The 18,495-nt window shown below is 40.4% G+C and overlaps 1 protein-coding gene across 3 annotated transcripts in view; it reads right to left on the reverse strand.

Annotated features, from left to right (window-relative positions):
* The window catches only part of sgce (sarcoglycan, epsilon), a 53,320-nt gene that overhangs the window by 7,735 nt on the left and 27,090 nt on the right, over positions 1-18,495 (reverse strand). The window contains exons 5-9 of one of the 3 annotated variants that reach the window (XM_048607619.1): positions 15,369-15,567; positions 9,998-10,160; positions 3,182-3,393; positions 2,674-2,700; positions 1,303-2,198 (exon numbers count right to left, since the gene is read on the reverse strand). In XM_048607619.1, the coding sequence (XP_048463576.1) occupies positions 2,144-2,198; positions 2,674-2,700; positions 3,182-3,393; positions 9,998-10,160; positions 15,369-15,567 (656 nt within the window). In that variant the 3' untranslated portion in view covers positions 1,303-2,143. Of the gene's footprint in view, positions 1-1,302; positions 2,199-2,673; positions 2,701-3,181; positions 3,394-9,997; positions 10,161-15,368; positions 15,568-18,495 lie in introns of those variants that run through there. The other 2 variants (XM_048607613.1, XM_020530605.2) reach the window with 2 other exon arrangements.

Here is an 18,495-nt window from a genome sequence, read left to right on the forward strand (position 1 = left end):
TGTAGTTACTGTTACCCACTTTACCACTGGGTATTTCGTTGCAATGGATTTATTCATTAGTAATGTCACAAAAAGTCCAAATCAAAACCAGCAACATGAATTATGTATTAATTTGAAAAGGTCGCTATGGTGACTGCCACTGCTGATTTTTGATCAGATAGCTAAATTGTAAACTTGACATACCCACATTTCAAATACCCACATTTGAGCATCAACCCCCATCTTCAAATTAAATGCAACCACTGACTGGTTGTTCTAATCTAATGATATTGAGCCAGTGAGGTCTAGGTGAACCATATTTCCAGAGGTGTATTTATGAGTTGAAAATTGTGAAAGCTGTATAATAAAATGCCAGCCAGAAAAGCATCTCAAAATGCTAAACTGTAAACAATGAGGAAAGAATTTGATGGTAGAGCTGGAATAATCTAAAGAACACTGTCTAGGTATCACCTAGGACTCCAAGAGTACAAACAGTCTAGTTCAACTGACAGAGGTTATGGAGAGAGATGGAATCAGTCACGACAGTATAGTTTGCTGCAGGGGCTGAAGCTTATGGTGTGTCTTTCCAATATTTGCCATTCCAACATTTCCAAAAAAAAAAATTATGGTTCATCTACAAAAGTTTAGGATCAGCAGTCATATGACTGGATGAGTATTCCAGAAGACTGGATTCCTAATCTGGAAATAAGAGATCAAATCCTACCCAGCAGTTGGGAATTTCGGTTGCGTTAACCGAATAAATCTGGAATGACAATGCATAACTAACAGATGATCTTAAAAGCCATTCAGTTATGCAGTGGTATTCCACTGCTGGCATAGTAGAAATGACAACATCATTTACACGAAGTACCAGTCACCATTGCCAAGCAGATAACAGAAGACTATGCTATTTTTAATTAAAGTGTGAAGACATGTTATATGACATTCATGGAGGACAGGTGGGATTTGAACTCGGACATGTCGTGCAGAAGTAGAGACACTGCACTGCAACTTTTTTTTCAGTTTTATACTGGGTTTTGGGTTTTGGGTTACTTCAGGTAGTCCTGGCTTATTGTACTATTCAATAGTACATGTTGGAAAACAAAAATCTATCATCTTGTTAACCCAAACATCTGCTGAACAGATAGCAAGAATTGCATATGCTGGAGTCAGAGACAACACAGCATGGAGCTAGAGGAACACAGCAGGCTAAGTCGACATCAGAGGAACAGTAAAGTTGATGTTTTGGGTCGGGAACCTTCTTCAGAAATGGTCCTGACCCGAAACATCAACTTTCCTGCTCTTCTGATGTTGCTTGGCCTGCTGTGTTCCTCCAGCTCTACACTGTGTTATCATCTACTGAACAGGTTATAATTCAAAATGGACAGTTGACTGCCTTCTGTAAACTGAAGTCTCAATAGGCAACCAAACTGCAATCACCTTGATACTCAATCAGCTGACACTGCCACAGCAGATCAGGGCTTAACCTAGTGCACATATTGGTTAAACTAAATTACCCCAAGGAACTGTGCAGGCATACCTGAGCAAACAGAGCAGCTTTCTATGTTATTTCAAACTAGCAGCAACACAGTACTTTGCAGGCAATATTTAACTGCAATTAATAGCATAATTTGTTTTCAAATAAAAATTGAACATGCCAAAAACAGGTTACGCAGTAACGAGGAATGGAGGAGGCTGTGTTGACATTTCAGGTTGATGAAAAAAGTTTTTTCAGATCTCCAATATCTGCAGTAAAAGTGGGAGATGCAGTTCACCCTTCACAAATTTGCTTTGATGAAAGGTAATTGATCTAAAACACTTCCCTGTCCAGATATGCTACTTGGTGTGTATTAAATTTTCCAGCATTTTTGCCCAATAGAAGTTACCCTGGGTGTGTTGTTCTGTAGTGGGTTCTTCCAGCTGCAGACAGCTGGACCTGATGTGGCCAGCAGAACCTCAAATAATTTCAACTTTCACTTGGAAGAAAGGTCCAGACTTTTTATACCATGTCTTCAGTTAAGAGCAATCTGCACAGATGCAGCACGAAACTGTCAAAAGTACATCCTGTGGGAACAGAATTGATCCCCTCAAATTTCTTGTCACTTTCAGCATTCCATATTGTCAGCTGATCAGAGATGTAATGAGGACAGGCAGGAGAGAGAGCTCATGGTTTAGGTGGTCTCAGTGTTGCAGTTAAAGAAGCCAGGCATGTTAGGACCCTAAAGTCAAAGTGAGAAGCTTAAAAATCTTATTGTAACAATACTGTATTCTAGACTGAACTCTAGAAAGCAGTGATACTGGAATACAATCCTACTGCAGCAGCCATTGATTTCTTTACAATCCCTTAACAGGAAATCACGCCACTGAAAAAAATGAGTTAAATGATCTCTAAACTGGCAGTTAAAGGAAAATAATGCTTTTGTTTCTTTCTATGGAAAAAATTATTACTCGTTACGTTAGGAGTTACTGAACATCAAGAACTCACTTGCTACGCTACCAAGCGATCTAACTGCAATAACTCTTCACTATGGGTCAACAGTATGAGATGAACCATGAAACGTACAACTCAAATGGAAACGAGTATGAAACAGACTCTGAAGCCTACGGTAGCAGATTATGATCTGGTAAAACAAAAAGTAAAATTAAAAACAGAAGATGCTCAATTTAAAACATAACAGGAAAGAAGACACTTACTCTGGTGTTTGCATGTCTCTCTTTTGCCTAGGAACAAAACAAAATTAATGAATTAAATAATAGGCATTGATACTTGAAACATCAAAAGATATTTGCTAATGATGGTCCCACTTTTGGCAGATGTTGAGAAGATGATTATTGAATGCACTTGTCAGTATCTGCCTACAAGTATAGGGCCAGAATAACTGCACACACAAACACAATGGACACTCAGCAGGAAAGAGACTGATGAAAAGGCTTGATGGAAAATAAACTTACATGGATGGAGCTGAAATATGAATGCATGCAATGGTATGGACAGTTTCTGAGCTCTCTACCTCCTTTACTAACCTGTGATATTGTTACTATCAGAATGAACTAGAAACTAAAACAGAATAGAGAGAACCCTTTCCCTAGTATTAAGACACCATTACCAAATAGAAGAGTCTCATTTTTAAAGAAAGAGAGATGCGTCCCATGTTTAGAGTCTCTGCATATCTGCACTTGGACAGCAGTGTGATTTACTTACACTCCTTCTCGGCGGCAGAACATGACGTAACCAAGGATAACAAAAAGCACCAGAGCAATGGCTATTGGTATCGCCAACGTAATCACGAAGTCTGTGTAATAGTCCTTGCTTTTCAGGTTAGTAGAAGGTGGTTTATACTCTCCGTTGTCAGGCAGAACACCATCTCCCCGAATCACTTCCTTACTGACAGACGGCATCTTTGACTTGTCGACCTGCCACCAAATTGTAATAAAAAGAGCTACATCTTTAGATTTGCTATTTTGATTCAAATGTACTACATATACATCTCAGTACTTATATAACTTGGCAGTGAAAAATTGTTCCTTCCACAGCATCGATAACCCTCATCTGTGTCAACACAGAGTTCAAGATGGTGTTTATTTTCTTTGTACTATTACTTGAATAGTTTTGCACCGTGTAAATTCTATATTGCTCAGTGCCATTTGAGCTTTTTTTCCTCTCTGCACCTGAGCCTGAGCAGAATTGTTCCAGTTCCTGTCCAACTATCAAAATTGTTTTTTGAAGAAATAGCACCCCACGTGCTCTTTAGTTCTGGCAGCTGCACAAAAATATTTAGCAAGGTTAATTCAAAAAATTTTTATTTCCCTTTAGAGCCTCCCAAAAATCTTGATGCTATTTTCAAAATTCTTCTGTGCTCCACTGCCAGTTCCTGATTCTCACCAGTAGCTAATACATCAACAACTGTCTCTGTCATCCTTACCAGCTCCGCAAGTTTTCTAATTACGCAGATCAAAACTTAATTCTAGAACTTTGCTGCCTCTTATGGCCGAGTATCTTCTCAAGCACTGCATTTAGCAAAGGCTAGTTTCAACTTAGTGGATAAGGAGTTACAAGGAGTCTTCACAGTGTCTTTATGGTTAGCAGGGGTAAAATTGACTGCACTCTTGATTCAGACTGAAGATGTCAAAATTTTAGCTGAATACGTTCCCCAAAATATAATCAGCTCTGGTTCTTCGTGTCAGTACCAGCGCCAGTTTTGGCTTGATGGTAGCACTCTCAGCTTTGAATTAAAAGGTTGTGGATTCAAGTTCTGCCTTGCCACAGAGATTTCAGCATAATTGACGTTTTGCTGCAACGATGACAAAGTGCTGCTGAATCAGAAGCACCAGATTGAAGACTGAAGGATTAAACCATGACCCTGTCTGCTCCTCTTAGATGGGTATAATTAATTTCACAACACTGCTTGAAGAAATGTACAATAGTTCTTCCCATATCCTGGTCAATATTTATTTTATTTTATTATCACTAAACACACTAGTCATTTGTCTCATTTCTGTCTGTGGGAAATAGCTGTGTTAAAATAGTTGTCACATTTCACAGATTGAAAGTAGCTATGCTTCAGAAATATTTCCTTGGCTGTAGAGTACTTTGAGATCATTAAGTTCTTTCTCTGCCTTTATCTATAGTTATGGTGGAGAGTTAATGTGGTGCTGTTATTCAAGAAGGGTGGTAAGGATAAACCAAGAAACTATTGGTCAGTGAGTCTAGCATTTGTGATAAAGAAAATATTAGGAAAAAAAATTGAGACACCAAATTATCCTCCAGTTGGAAAGGCAAGGATTAGTCAAAGATAGCATGGCTTTGTAAGGGGAGAAGAAATTTGATTTGAATTTTTTGAGGAGGCTAGGTGTATAGAGGAGGGTAGCACAGTTGACGTAATCTACAGATACTCTAATAAAGCTTTTGATAAGGTCTCACATGGCAGGCTGGTTCAGAAGGTAACAACCCATGGGATCCAGGGAATTGGTTCAGTGGTAGGAAGCAGAGAGTGATGATCGAAATTTGCTTTTGTGACTGGAAGCCTGTGTCCCATGACATATGGTGACTCACTGGTTAGCACTACACCCTCACAGTGCCAGGGACTCAGGTTCAATTTGCATTTACGAAAACATCCACTGACCAATTCCCTTTGTTTCCTGTCACTGAGACAATTTGGATCTAACTCACCACATCCCTTGGTATCCCATCATGTAAGTTTCTCAAATGCCTTACTGAAATCCACACGGACAACATCCTCTGTACTCCTCATCGACCTTCCTCGTTGCTTCCTCCATAAATTCAATCAATTAAGTAAGACATGACGTTCCTTTAACAAAACCATGCTGACTATTCCTGATTAATCCATACCATTTGATATTTTCCTGCAGTGGGTAGCCATTATCTTCACTAACCAATAAATGTCTGTGTTAGGTGCAAATTTCAAAATCGTACTTCACACAATGTAAATTATTAATAAATATCACAAACAGCAAGGGACCCAAAACCGAGCCCTATGGAACACAACTGAAACGGGTTTTCATTTGCAAGAAACGTATGTTGACCATTATCTTTTTGTTTATGCTAATCCAATTATAGTCCAACTCACTATATTCCCCTGTTCCCATTGACTTTCAGCTTTCTGATCAACCTACAGTGTCAGACCTTGTCAAAAGTCTTACTAAAATCCAAACAGACAACATGCACCTCATTACCTCATTTCTTCTTCAAAAACTTTAAAGAAGTTAATAAAATGTGATCTTCCTCACAAAAAAAATCTAAGCTGACTATCCCCAATTGATCTGGTGTCTTTATAAGTGATAGCTTATTTTGTGTCTCAGAACTGATTTCAATAATTTGTCCATGACCAACATCAGAATGGCCGGCTTAAAGTTGTCCTATGCCTTGCAACCTTTTTGAACTCAACATTCACAGACCTCCAATCCCTGGCACCTCATCTGTATCAGGTGAGGATTGGAAAATGATCCTCAAACCATCTTCCCTGTGCCTCCCAGGTTCTTTTAACAGCCTTGAATATAATCTTTTCAGCCTTGGTGATATATCCCCTTAAGTAGTGTCAGTTTCCCCAATAATACCCCTCTCATACTACCCCATGCAGTATTTCAGACTCCTCCACTTTAACTGAACATCATCCCTCTCCTTTATGAAAACAAAGTACTCACTAAGAACTGTGCCCAGATCCTCTGCATCAAAGTGTAAATTATCTTGTATACCTCTGACAAAGCAGTGGCTCAATGGCCAAGAACGCAGATTTGGTTCCAACCTTGGGTGCCTGTCTGTGTGGGTTTCCACCAGGTGCTCCAGTTTCCTCCCACAGTCCAGGGACGTACAGGCTAGGTGGAATAGCCATGGTAAAATGCAGAGTTATAGGGATAGGGTGAGCTGACTAGGTTTGGGCAGGAGAGTGGCTGTAGGCTCAACAGGTGGAATAGCCTCTTTCCACAGTGCAGGGATTCTCTGATAGGCCCTACCCTTCCCTCAGTTATCTTCCTAGTTATTCTTGTGCTCCTAATGTTTTGGGAAAATATCTTTGGATTTTCCTTGATTTTACCTGTCCATGTCCATTCTGTAATTTGTTTTATTATCCTCCTCCTACATAGATGTGACTCTCAATGCAATGTACCTTCCCAACCAGCCGACAGAACCACACTAATCACTGTTAGGTGTTCTCCAATGCTGTTCAACTGCAGTCACTGGGAGATCTGCAACAGCTAAACTTGGTGACTAATCTTCTGAATTTTTTTTTTTTTTAAAGTAATTCCTTATACTGGAGTCTCAAAACTCCTGCCTTTACCTGAAGCTGGTGACCCTTTTCCTAATCCCAGGGGAAGGTCACTAGTACAATTGGATCAGTGTTCTGTACTTGTACAGTTGTTTTATCAGGAGCCACCCACTGTATCCAGACAGGGACTCACTTGAGGTGCTGCAGGATCTTCTGAGATAAAGAAAAAAATTCAAAGAATGCTCTTCAGTGTCAGTGGAGCAATTCTGGGGGCAGTTAATGGGCCGCTGCTCCATAATCAGGCCCCTTACTTTCTCAGATTCATGGCATTTTGAGGCTGTGGCGTCTATCCAATCTGACATGGCTGTGATCAAATATTCATAAAGTACAATTCATATAACACGAAAATTTAAAGCTTCATTAAAATAAAATAAACAACATGCGTTTAAAAACTAGCGTGCCTGAATTTACTGACAGGAGGGCAAATGTTAAGAAGATTCAAGTTCAGAATAAGACAGTAAACATATGAAGCACATAAAGAAATAGATACATCAATGTTGGTTACATTATCATTTCATGATAGGTGAATCTCACACCAAAAGATTGATACACGATAGATCCGTAGAGCTCAGTACAGGATTATTATCAGAGTAAAATAATTGGATTAGCTTCATTTACCATTTGTTTATAAATACAATTGTTGCAGATCTGCATAGGTACAAAGGAAAAAAAAAACTGTAAAATTGAAAAGTTTCGAAATTGAAAACCAGAGGGCAAAGCAAGAAATTAGTTTAGAATGAAGACAAAGAAAATGAACTTTCACCGTAACTTCCAGAAGCCCTGTAAAGCCGTAAGTCTCTTTTTAAGTATGGTCACTGCTATAATCTATGGCACTATGACAGGGCACCATACCCTCAAGTGTTGCACTGAAGTACAAGCCTAACTTACTCATTCTAGTCTCTGAAGTGATGCTTGAACAAATGACCCCATCATTCATAGGTAAAAGCACCACCATTGATCAAAAGCAACTCATGATGGCTCCATTTATAGAACTAGCTCAGTCAGCCAAGTGACTTCTTTCCATACCATTTAAATTTGATGATTCTATGAATCAAATTGATATGATTATGTTGAACTCATATACAGAATAAAATGCCAAACAAGCAAAATAATGAAAAAAGGGGTTTATTTTCCCAGTCCTGCATTTGGCAGCTTAAAGTTATACACCGTTAAAAAGCTGTTTTTCTGTTCAGTGCCCAAATGTTGTTGGAAGTTTCTGTCTTTGATGTTCCATAATGAAAGTAAAGGCTAAAAAAGGATGCCAAATGACATGCAAAGTTATTGAACTCATTTACTTGAGACTTTAGCACAGCTATCTCTATAGTAACTAGTCTTTAGCACAGTGGCTCATGATGCCCAGTAGAATCAGAGGACACAAACATGGGATTGGACATTGCCCCTCCTTCAATGCACAGCAGAAGCCACTGTGGAAAGGAGATAGCCCAGTCTGGAGACTCTGGCAGCAAAGCCCTGGATCCAGAGAATCAGTGCCTCCACACAGTACAGGGTGGACAGTGAACGCAAGACGCCCTTTAACATTACAGACCATTATTGGCAGTGAACTTCAATGAGCCCAGAACATTTGAGAGTTGACTTGGTGTGGACATGTAACTCAGTGACAGAGTATGGGAAAACCAGATGGTCAAGCAGCTGAGGCAGTAAGGTGGCTAGCACTTGACAGTGTTTCTACTCCTGTCTATGTGATATACAGACTCCTTGCCTCAGCCTCATAGGTACCAACCATTAGACCAAAAGAAGGGGGTTGCTGGGAGTGGTGGGAAGGGACCTCACAATCTTCTGCCAACAAGGAGAATTTGTCTCAAACCTACACAAGTACATAAAACAATTATGTTTTTACAAGCATTTCAAAAGCTCAGATTTTCATATTTATGTGATGAATTACATGTTGCACTGTAATAAACAAACATTAATTATTATATTAATTGAATGTTTCATTTTTGATGTTGTCTGGGGTCATGTTATTTTCCACGAGTTAAAATGGGGTCATATCATTACCAACTAGAGGGAGAAGGTGTATCTTACTAACAGTCAAACTTCACTCGTTTATGGAGTCAGATATTTGAAAACCTGAATTGATGATTAAACTTGCTTGATAGTAACACTATGATTTGATCAGAATCCTCTCATGAGTTTTTCTCCACTAATTTGGTTTTTTTTCAAAGTAGCATTTTCTTAATGATGGAACAGGGTGTATGCAAGTTCCAAACAAGATACTGTTTGAGACTGTGATTCTTGATAAACATTAAACAAATGGTGGAAAATAGCTAGTTAATTGTAGTGTTTGACAACAGAACTGGGCTTGTTAACCATCTACATTTCTATTTTAGGCTTGGGAACTGAAAAAGAATAATTTAAAAATTTGTCAACACCAAACTGGGTGTGACAAAATACAGGAAGGAAATAGTTTCACAGACTGAGCACAACATTGTTCATCAATGGTGTTACATTGATAGGAAGAAAATAGAGGCTGCACATTTCTTGGAAAAAGTAGTGTCTAAATGGGATTGAGGAACAGGGGGGAAATCAGAGGGTGGGGGGGGCAGCAGATACACAAATCATTACAAGTAGCAACACAGGTTAGGGACATAATAAAAATAAACAAGCTTTTGGGATTCCTTTCTAAAGGGATAGAATGAAAAATCAGAGAAGTTATGTTAAACTTAAATTGACCCTGATAAAAAGGATGATTTATTAGGATTATAGGAGACATTAGAGGTCATATCCTTCCAAAAATAAATTCATAAAAAAAGACTTAGGTGATTCTAACAGACATATTCAAGATTATGGAAGTTTTTAATAGGATACACAAGGGACAAGATATTTGCACTTCCTGGGAACTAAGAGCCATAAATATGACATATTCATTAAAAATTGAATCAAGAGTTCAGAAAAAATTCTTTACCCATATAATGGTTAGAGCTCACTACCAAAAGGAGTAGTTGAACTGAATATAGAAGATGTACATACAAAGAAGGTAAATAAATGCATGTAAGAATAATGAATAGATAGATATATGTTCATGGGGTTAGGCAAAGAAAGGAAGTTGAAGGCATAAATTAAATATAAACATCAGCATTAAATTTAGGTCAATTGGCTTGTTTCTTGTTGTAAATACCATATAACAATCCTGAGAAAACATATAAAAGAATAGAACATCAAAATGTATATGATCCCCTTCAAAAGAGAGAATGCAGAAAGGATAGTGCTTGACTTACCAAAGACAGTTTACACCAGTCAATGTCAAACTGAGCCCTAAATTTCTTGTCACAGCTTATGCTCGGTTCCATCTCCTGACTACACTTCAGCTGGTTTTGTGGGGTCTCCACTTCTCTTAGACATGATGAGAAAGTCACATCTGTACCCACCATGACATAAACCCTGCAGAGGAAGAATTCCAACAGAACATCATGTTTTACGGGGATGTGAAAACCTATGTAGTGTACTATTGCCTCGAGTTGGGTATTTCCAAGTGCATTTACACCTTAAAAGAAGCAATTTTTGAAAGCAACATTTGAATTTTATGTAAGTGTCAAACCAAAATGGTTCATCCAAAGAGTTGTGAAGCATAACAATGCATGCAATCCCTAATTGCTTGAGATATTTAAATCAAGAAACTCGGATCATTTGCAACCACTTTCAGAAGCAAGGACCCTTGGGAATTCTCAAATGGCAGTGGCACTGCAATTATTCATTTGGGGAAAATCACAATGGATGCTGTACCAGTGAGGGCATTAGCACAGAAATAGCAAATATTGGCAGAAGTATGGATTCAACATAACAGAATAAATTGAATCAAATAAACAGAACAAGACAAGTTTCTGAAAAAGGAACAAAGAGGAGTAGCGGAAGTAGGCCTCACAGCAGGAAGCAGGGAGTAATTTTCCAACTAGAACCTCGTAGACATTTGTAACACAGAAGGAGGTCATTCAGCCCATCATATCTGGGCTAGTTTAAGATCAGACAACACAAATCACTTTTTCCAGCTTTTGGTCTGTAACCCTGGAGGCTATGGCAACTGGATATCTAAATATTGCTTAAAAGTGCCTTCTATCCATCCTATCTATGCCCCATAATGCTACTGACCTCTATCAATTTCTCTCTTGACATTTGCTGTCCCAAGGAAAACATCCCCAACCTAAACAATCTTTTCTCACTGCTCAGACTATCCAAGACCAGACAGCACTCTGGCAAGTCTTCTCTGCACCCATCTCTCTCATGCAATCACATCCTTCCCATCATGTGGTGGCTAGAACTTACACAGCACTCCAGCTGCGTCTGAAACAGTATTGTATACAGTTCCAGAATGAGCTCCTTCCACTTGTATTCTATGCCTTGGTTAATAAAGGCGAGTATCCTACATGCATTCTTAACAACCTTGCCTACCTGCTCTGCTACCTTTAGGGATCTGTGGACGTGCACACAAGAGTTCCTCTGATCTTAAGTACTTCCCAGGGTCCTGCCATTCATAGTTTAATCCCTTGCCTTGTTAGCCTTCCAACTGTATTATCTCACACTTTTCCAGTTTAAATTTCACTTACTACTGTTCTATCCACCTGACCAGTCCATTAATATTCTCCTACAGTACACAGCTATCCTTCTCACAATTTACCACCCTACCAATTTTGCTATCACCCGTGAACTTCTTCGTCACTGCCCTACGTTTAAGTCCGAATCATTAAGTATACAGCACATACAACGAGGACCCCAGCACCAGACTTATAGGCACAAAAACATCCCTCTCCCAACACCCTCAGCTTCCCACCCCTCAGCCAACTTTAGATCCAATGTGTCATCTTGCCTTGCATCCTATGGGCTTACTTTCTTAACCAATCCATCATGAGGGACATTATCAAAAGCCTTCCTAAAGTCTTCGTCAACCATATTAAATTAATTACCCTCATCCGCACCCCTAGCTACTGTCTCAAAACATTTGATCAAAAGTGTCAAACACAACTTTCCCTTTACAAATCCATGCTGACAATCCATCATTCATTGGTGTCTCTCCAAGAGCAGATACATTCTATGCACCAGAATTCTTTCTAATAAATTTCCACCACCGAGATTCGACTGACTGGCCTGTAATTTCTTGCTCTAGCCTGACCACCCCTTTTTCAACAATGCGACAACATTAGCAGCCCTTCAGTCCTCTGGCACCTAGTCTACGGACAAGGAGGGTTTGAAAATTATTGCCAGAGCCCCGACATCTCGCTTGCCTCCCTCAACACAGCTGGGAGGCATCTGAACTGCGTCGGCAGATTTACCTGCTTTTAAGGCTATTAAACCTGCCTGTACCTCCTCTCCCTCTCTGTTAATTTCTAACAATATTTCACAGACCTCCACCCTGACGTCAATGCCAGCATCATCCTTTTCAATTGTGAAGTCTGATGCAAGGTATTCACTGAGCCCATGTCTTCAGGGTCCACACTCAGATGACTTATACTGTCCTCAAATGGACCCTTGACTTTCACTAGTTATTTCCTTGCTCTTTATTTATTCAAAGAAACCCCTCTGGGTTTCCCTTTATTCTGCCCACCAATGCTTTCTCTTTGCCCATCTAATTTCCCTTTAAATTTCCTTCCTGCACTTCTTACACTCCTAGAGTGACTCTGCCATAGCTTGTTTTCTTAAATTCATCCTAACTTTTATATCACTTGATGTCCAAGGTTCTCCAGTCTTAGTCTCACCCTTTGTCTTTATGGAAAGATATTTGTCTTGTAGTCTCACTATTTCCTCCTGGAGTCGCCCACTACTCGGATTCATTGGTTTATCCACAAGTAGATGCTCCCTGTTCACAAGAATCAAATCGTATCTTAGAGTAAAATTAGCCTCGCCACAGTTGAAACTTTTACTCACAGCCATTGTTATTGTTTCATAGAGCTGTACTGCATGGAAACAGACCCTTCGGTCCAACTCATCCATGCTGACCAGATATCCTAAATTAATCTAGTCTCACTTGCCAGCATTTGGCCCTTATCCCTCTAAACCCTTCCTGTTCATAAACCCATCCAGATGCCTTTTAAATGCTGTAATTGTACCAGCCTCCACTACTTCCTCTGGCAGCTCATTCCACACAGGCATCTCTGTGTGAAAAAGTTGCCCCTTAGGTCCCTTTCAAATCTTTCCCCTCTTACCTTAAACCTATGCCCTCTAGTTCTGGACTCCCCCCATCGCAGGGAAAAGACCTTGGCTATTCACCCCATCCATGCCCCTCATGATTTTATAAACTTCTATAAGGTCACCTCTGAGGCTCCAACGCTCTGGGGAAAATAACCCCAGCCTACCTAGCCTTTCTCTATTTGGAGGCAGTGACCATAAAATGCTCCCCTACTGATACACCTTCCATCTGCCTGGGAAATTTCCAAATATTAGGTTCCCCTCCCTGCTAAAAGTTCTTCGGGATGAAATTTAAGAATTCTTTTCCCACCCTACCTGCGCACCAAAAGTAACAGAGTTAATAATTGGAAAGTTAAAAATGCTTACTGTTACTACTTTATTACTCTTACATTTCTCTGAAATTGGATTACGTATTTGTTACTTTCGCTTCCTGACTATTTGGGGGCCTATGGTACACGCTCAACAACATGTTTGTCACTTCTCCCCTCAAAGCCTGATTTGATGATCGTCCTAAGATTTCATCACTCCTCACTGCTATAATTGATTCCTTGATCAATATCGCCAACACCAATCCCCACCACCACATCCCCTCTCTTGTCATCTGAATATCCTATAACCAGAGACTTGCAGCTGTCAACCCTGCCGACCTTTCAGTCAAGTCTTGGTCATAGCTATGAGATTATACTCCCTGTAGTTATCTGTGCCTTCAACTCATCCAGCTTATTCCTTAGGCTCCTTGTATTAAAATACATTCTATTTAGCCTTGCTAAAGCCACTTCTTTCTTATCTAGCCTGTTGCCTCTGCATTCCAGACTCACTCTCTTTCTCATTTTAACTTCCAATTCCATCTCGGATTCTCTCTCCTCTGAACTACTTTGTCAGGACCTCATTTCCTGCCAATCTAGTTTAAAGTACCATAACAACATTAGCAACCTCAGCAAGGAAAAATATGCAAGACCCCTGTGTTTCATTTAAGGATTGCACTGAAATTTGCAGCCAGCCACCTGTTTGTCGTTCAGTTGCACCAGGTAGGGAAGTGTTAAAATTAATCTGTCCCAAGTTCCTGCTTCTGACTTATTCTTAGCTGAATACATTTGCAGCGTCTCACAGTTTAACTTCAAGTGTTCCATAATGGAGGTCACTAGGGTTCTCTACTCAATGAGACCTCACTACCTTTTACTGTTTGCCAGAGAAGCTGCTCATACCAAGCAAGTCGGGTGACTAGGATTTTAGTTTTTCCCTTGTTGCAGGATGTTATTGATACCGCAACATGTAGCTCTGCAGATACTGCACATCGGCTCTGCCCTTGTCACCATCTATACCATGAGCAGGAGCACAAGGAGCAAAAGGTGGAGGAGAACAATTGGGAGAACAGGGAACAGGAAGGAAGGTGGCAGTCCCTCACTGCCCAAGATATTGCTGGCAATCATCGAAATGCCATGGCAGCCGTCACAAGCTGATTTTCTATTCACCATTTGTTCCATACCTTACCTGCTTTCCATCACCAATCATCACTTCACCACAGCATCAAAATAGAAGACAAACCAAAATGAACAATCAAACCAAATTTATATATCAAATCATGCCATATTGAATATAAAATTTGACTAATCATTGTTATGCTTTGCCTTAGTGCCTTTCTTCCAGTATTTGGAATACACAGAGGCTGTGACTGAATTCACCCCCGAATGCCCACAAAAAAAACCCTTGATATTAAATCTCAGGGGCAACCAATCAGAGACAAGTCATCATCATCAGGAGCTGCTCACTTATAGGCTGTTTCTGAGGTTGGAAAGGCAGGGAGAAAGACAGAGAGGCTGCAAAGTGGAGGAAGAGAGCGTGGAATCTGGTCAGACAACAAGTGGAATTTTTAAAGTCCAGTGAGGCTGTTTGGGAGAGAGAACACAGTTTTTAAACTGGTCAACAAAGACATACTCAAACAACTGAGAGTTAGGACAATTTGAAGTTTATGTGGTAATCAATTCTTTGCAAACAAACGCAGTGTCTGCAGCATAGGACTGAATAAGTTTGGGAACTAACGTGTCAGGGGGAAACATACAGTTGACCCAATCTGTTTTCCATTTGCCTTTCCCAGTGTTGCTATACTTTGCAACCCTACGACAATAGATGAATTGCGAAAAGTTGCTACTTTTCAATGGATGAGATTGCAGATGGTCTAGGAGAATGACCTCAGTGAGGGTGTTTCCTCATCCCGAGCCTGGAAAAACACAGCTAAATATACTGTCGGCCCTATACTGAAAATGGGCTCAAAAAGGGTTCCAGTCCTTGAGAAAAGGCTGCAAACAAAAAGGATATATCCACCTATGCCATTTATTCTACATTATACATGGCAGTAAGTAAAGCATGTACAATGAAATTAACCTCCATGCCCTCATATAGTTACATAAACAACAAATAGTCTGATGCAAATCCAAAACTTTGTTTTTTGTTTTTCTAAGAAATTAAACTTACCCTTCCTTCATATTATTGATGGGCAGAGGCACTCGCCCACCCCGATCGAGTGCTGAGGTGATGTTAATGGCATTGAGACGGTCAGGTTGCCAAACGTTCTTCACAGCTCCCAGGAAATCACCAATAACCTCACTTGCCAACATCTCTTCCACATTCATGTTTTTCACAAAGAACTCCGCTTGATAGGGCAAAGGGTAATCTTTACACAACAAGAACGCAAATGGTGAAAACAATGTATTCTCAGATCAGTCATATACATGGACTTCAGTAAGGTGTTTGATAAGGTTCCCCATGGTAGGCTGATGGAGAAAGTGAAGTCGCATGGGGTCCAGGGTGTACTAGCTAGATGGATAGAGAACTGGCTGGGCAACAGGAGACAGAGAGTTGTAGTGGAAGGGAGTTTCTCAAAATGGAGAGCTGTGACCAGTGGTGTTCCACAGGGATCCGTGTTGGGACCACTGTTGTTTGTGATATACATAAATGATCTGGAGGAAGGTATAGATGGTCTGATTAGCAAGTTTGCAGATGACACTAAGATTGGTAGAGTAGCAGATAGTGAAGGGGACTGTCGGGGAATGCAGCAGAATATAGATAGATTGGAGAGTTGGGCGGAGAAATGGCAGATGGAGTTCAATCCAGGCAAACGGGAGGTGATGCATTTTGGAAGATCCAATTCAAGAACAAACTATACGGTAAATGGAAAAGCCCTGGGGAAAATTGATGCACAGAGAGATCTGGGTGTTCAGGTGCACTGTATCCTAAAGGTGGCGACACAGGTGGATAGAGTGGTCAAGAAGGCATACGGCGTGCTTCCATTCATCGGACGGGGTATTGAGTACAAGAGTTGGCAGGTCATGTTACAGTTGTATAGGACTTTGGTTCGACCACATTTGGAATACTGTTACAGTTCTGGTCGCCACATTACCAAAAGGATGTGGATGCTTTGGAGACGGTGCAGAGGAGGTTCACCAGGATGTTGCCTGGTATGGAGGGCGCTAGCTATGAAGAGAGGTTGAGTAGATTAGGATTATTTACATTAGAAAGACGGAGGTTGAGGGGGGACCTGATTGAGGTCTACAAAATCATGAGAAGTATAGACAGGGTGGATAGCAAGAAGCTTTTTCCCAGAGTGGGGGACTCAGTTACTAGGGGTCACAATTTCAAGGTGAGAGGGGAAAAGTTTAAGGGAGCTATGCGTGGAAAGTTCTTTATGCAGAGGGTGGTGGATGCCTGAACGCGTTGCCAGCAGAGATGGTAGAGGCGGCCACGATAGTGTCATTTAAGATGTACCTAGACAGATACATGAATGGACAGGGAGCAGAGGGATACAGATCCTTGGAAAGTAGGAGACAGGTTTAGATAGAGGATCTGGATCGGCGCAGGCTTGGAGGGCCGAAGGGCCTGTTCCTGTGCTATAATTTTTCTTTGTTCTTTCTTTGTTCTTATCCCAACTTAAGTACCACAGAAACATTTGGCAAGTGGTGTGCAGAGGTCTGTGTGCTGTGATCGCATTAATACAGCTATGTGTACAGTTTTCTGGAGGCTAATTCTCTTATGGTTTGTATTTGGGAAACACTAATTCCCCAGGTGCAAACTACAAGGCGTGAATGGAGACGTAAATATCAGATCTCTAATCTCATGGCATTCACGCAGAAGTGTGGGATGACCACATCGACAACAAACAGACAGGAACCACAGCCAGGGAAATGAGGTAAAATATGGAAAAGTTAGTCTTCTAATGTCTGCAATGCAACTGTCTTCTTCTTTCTATTTCTTAAAAAGGACAGGCAGGTCTGAATACAACTGGGCCATTTAAACAACTTGATACCCCAAATCAAGGCATGGTAAACTTATTGCCTCAAGACATTTCGTCAGGTTCACACAAGGAGCAGATAGCTGGCCCGTAGGATTTAACTATGTGTAAGGTGCTTGGGTTTTGAATAGACATCCATGAAACTGTGATTCTTTTCGAAAGACAGAAAGTCAAGGATAACCTCAGAAGTCTTCAGAATAACAAGGGCTATGATTGGTTAAATATTAATTAAAAAGGACACACATTCAAGATTATAAAAATTAAGAGATCAGAAAAATGTATTTACACAGAAGGTATGAATGAATGTGAAATTTTCTACAACAGATTTGTGTAGATCCAGAAATCAAATATCCAACAGGAATTAAGATAGTTGCCTGTAGATGAGGTCAGAAATCAGACGGCACCAGGTTTATCTGAAATCAAGCTTTCAGAGCGTTCCCCCCTTGTCAGGTGAAGTTCGTCACTTCACCTGACAAAGGAGCAACGCTCCAAACGCTTGTGATTTCAAATAAACTTGTTTGACTATAACCTGGTGCCATGTGACTGCTGACCTTGTTCACCCCAGTCCAACAGCAGCACCTCCCCATCATGGCCAGTAGATGGAGAGAGAACAACTAATTTAGCATGGAGCAGAAATCAAACTTGGGAGATTTGTGTGAATAGTTTTACTCGGGTTTGCTCTTTGTATTATTATATAGCTCATCTAAAACATATGACCATTGTCCTCTAAACATTTTTTTTTTCCTTTATTCGTTAACGGGATGAGGACGTCACTGGCTAGGCAGCATTTATTGTCCATCCCGAATTGCCCAGAGGGCAGGTCATTGTCAGTCACATTGCTGTGGGTCTGGAATTATATGTAGGCCAGACCAGGTAAGGATGACAGTTTCCTTCCCTAAAGGAAGGAACATTAGTGAACCAGATGGGTATTTCCGACAATCAGCAACGGACTCATGGTCATCACTAAATTCTTAATTCCAGATTTTATTTTGATTTCAAATTCTACCATCTGCTGTGGCTGGATTCGAACCCGGGTCCCCAAAGTGTTATCCTGGTCTCTGGAATAACAGTCCAGTGATAATAGCACTAGACTATCACCTCTTTTGTATCAAATATAAAGTGAATCTGACTCATATTCTCTTTGATGGAGCAATTTGTTTTGAGCAGTTTTGCCAACTGACATTTCATTTCCCAGAACCAGATCCAACAATGCCTCTTTCCTCATTGTGAGGTAAACACACTGCTCTAAGAAATTACTCTAAGAAATTGCTCTAAGAATCTCTTCCTCCTCTGTGCCCTCAACATTAATTACTC

The sequence above is a fragment of the Rhincodon typus genome, chromosome 2, assembly GCF_021869965.1.
Source record: "Rhincodon typus isolate 14 chromosome 2, sRhiTyp1.1, whole genome shotgun sequence".
NCBI lineage: Eukaryota > Metazoa > Chordata > Chondrichthyes > Orectolobiformes > Rhincodontidae > Rhincodon > Rhincodon typus.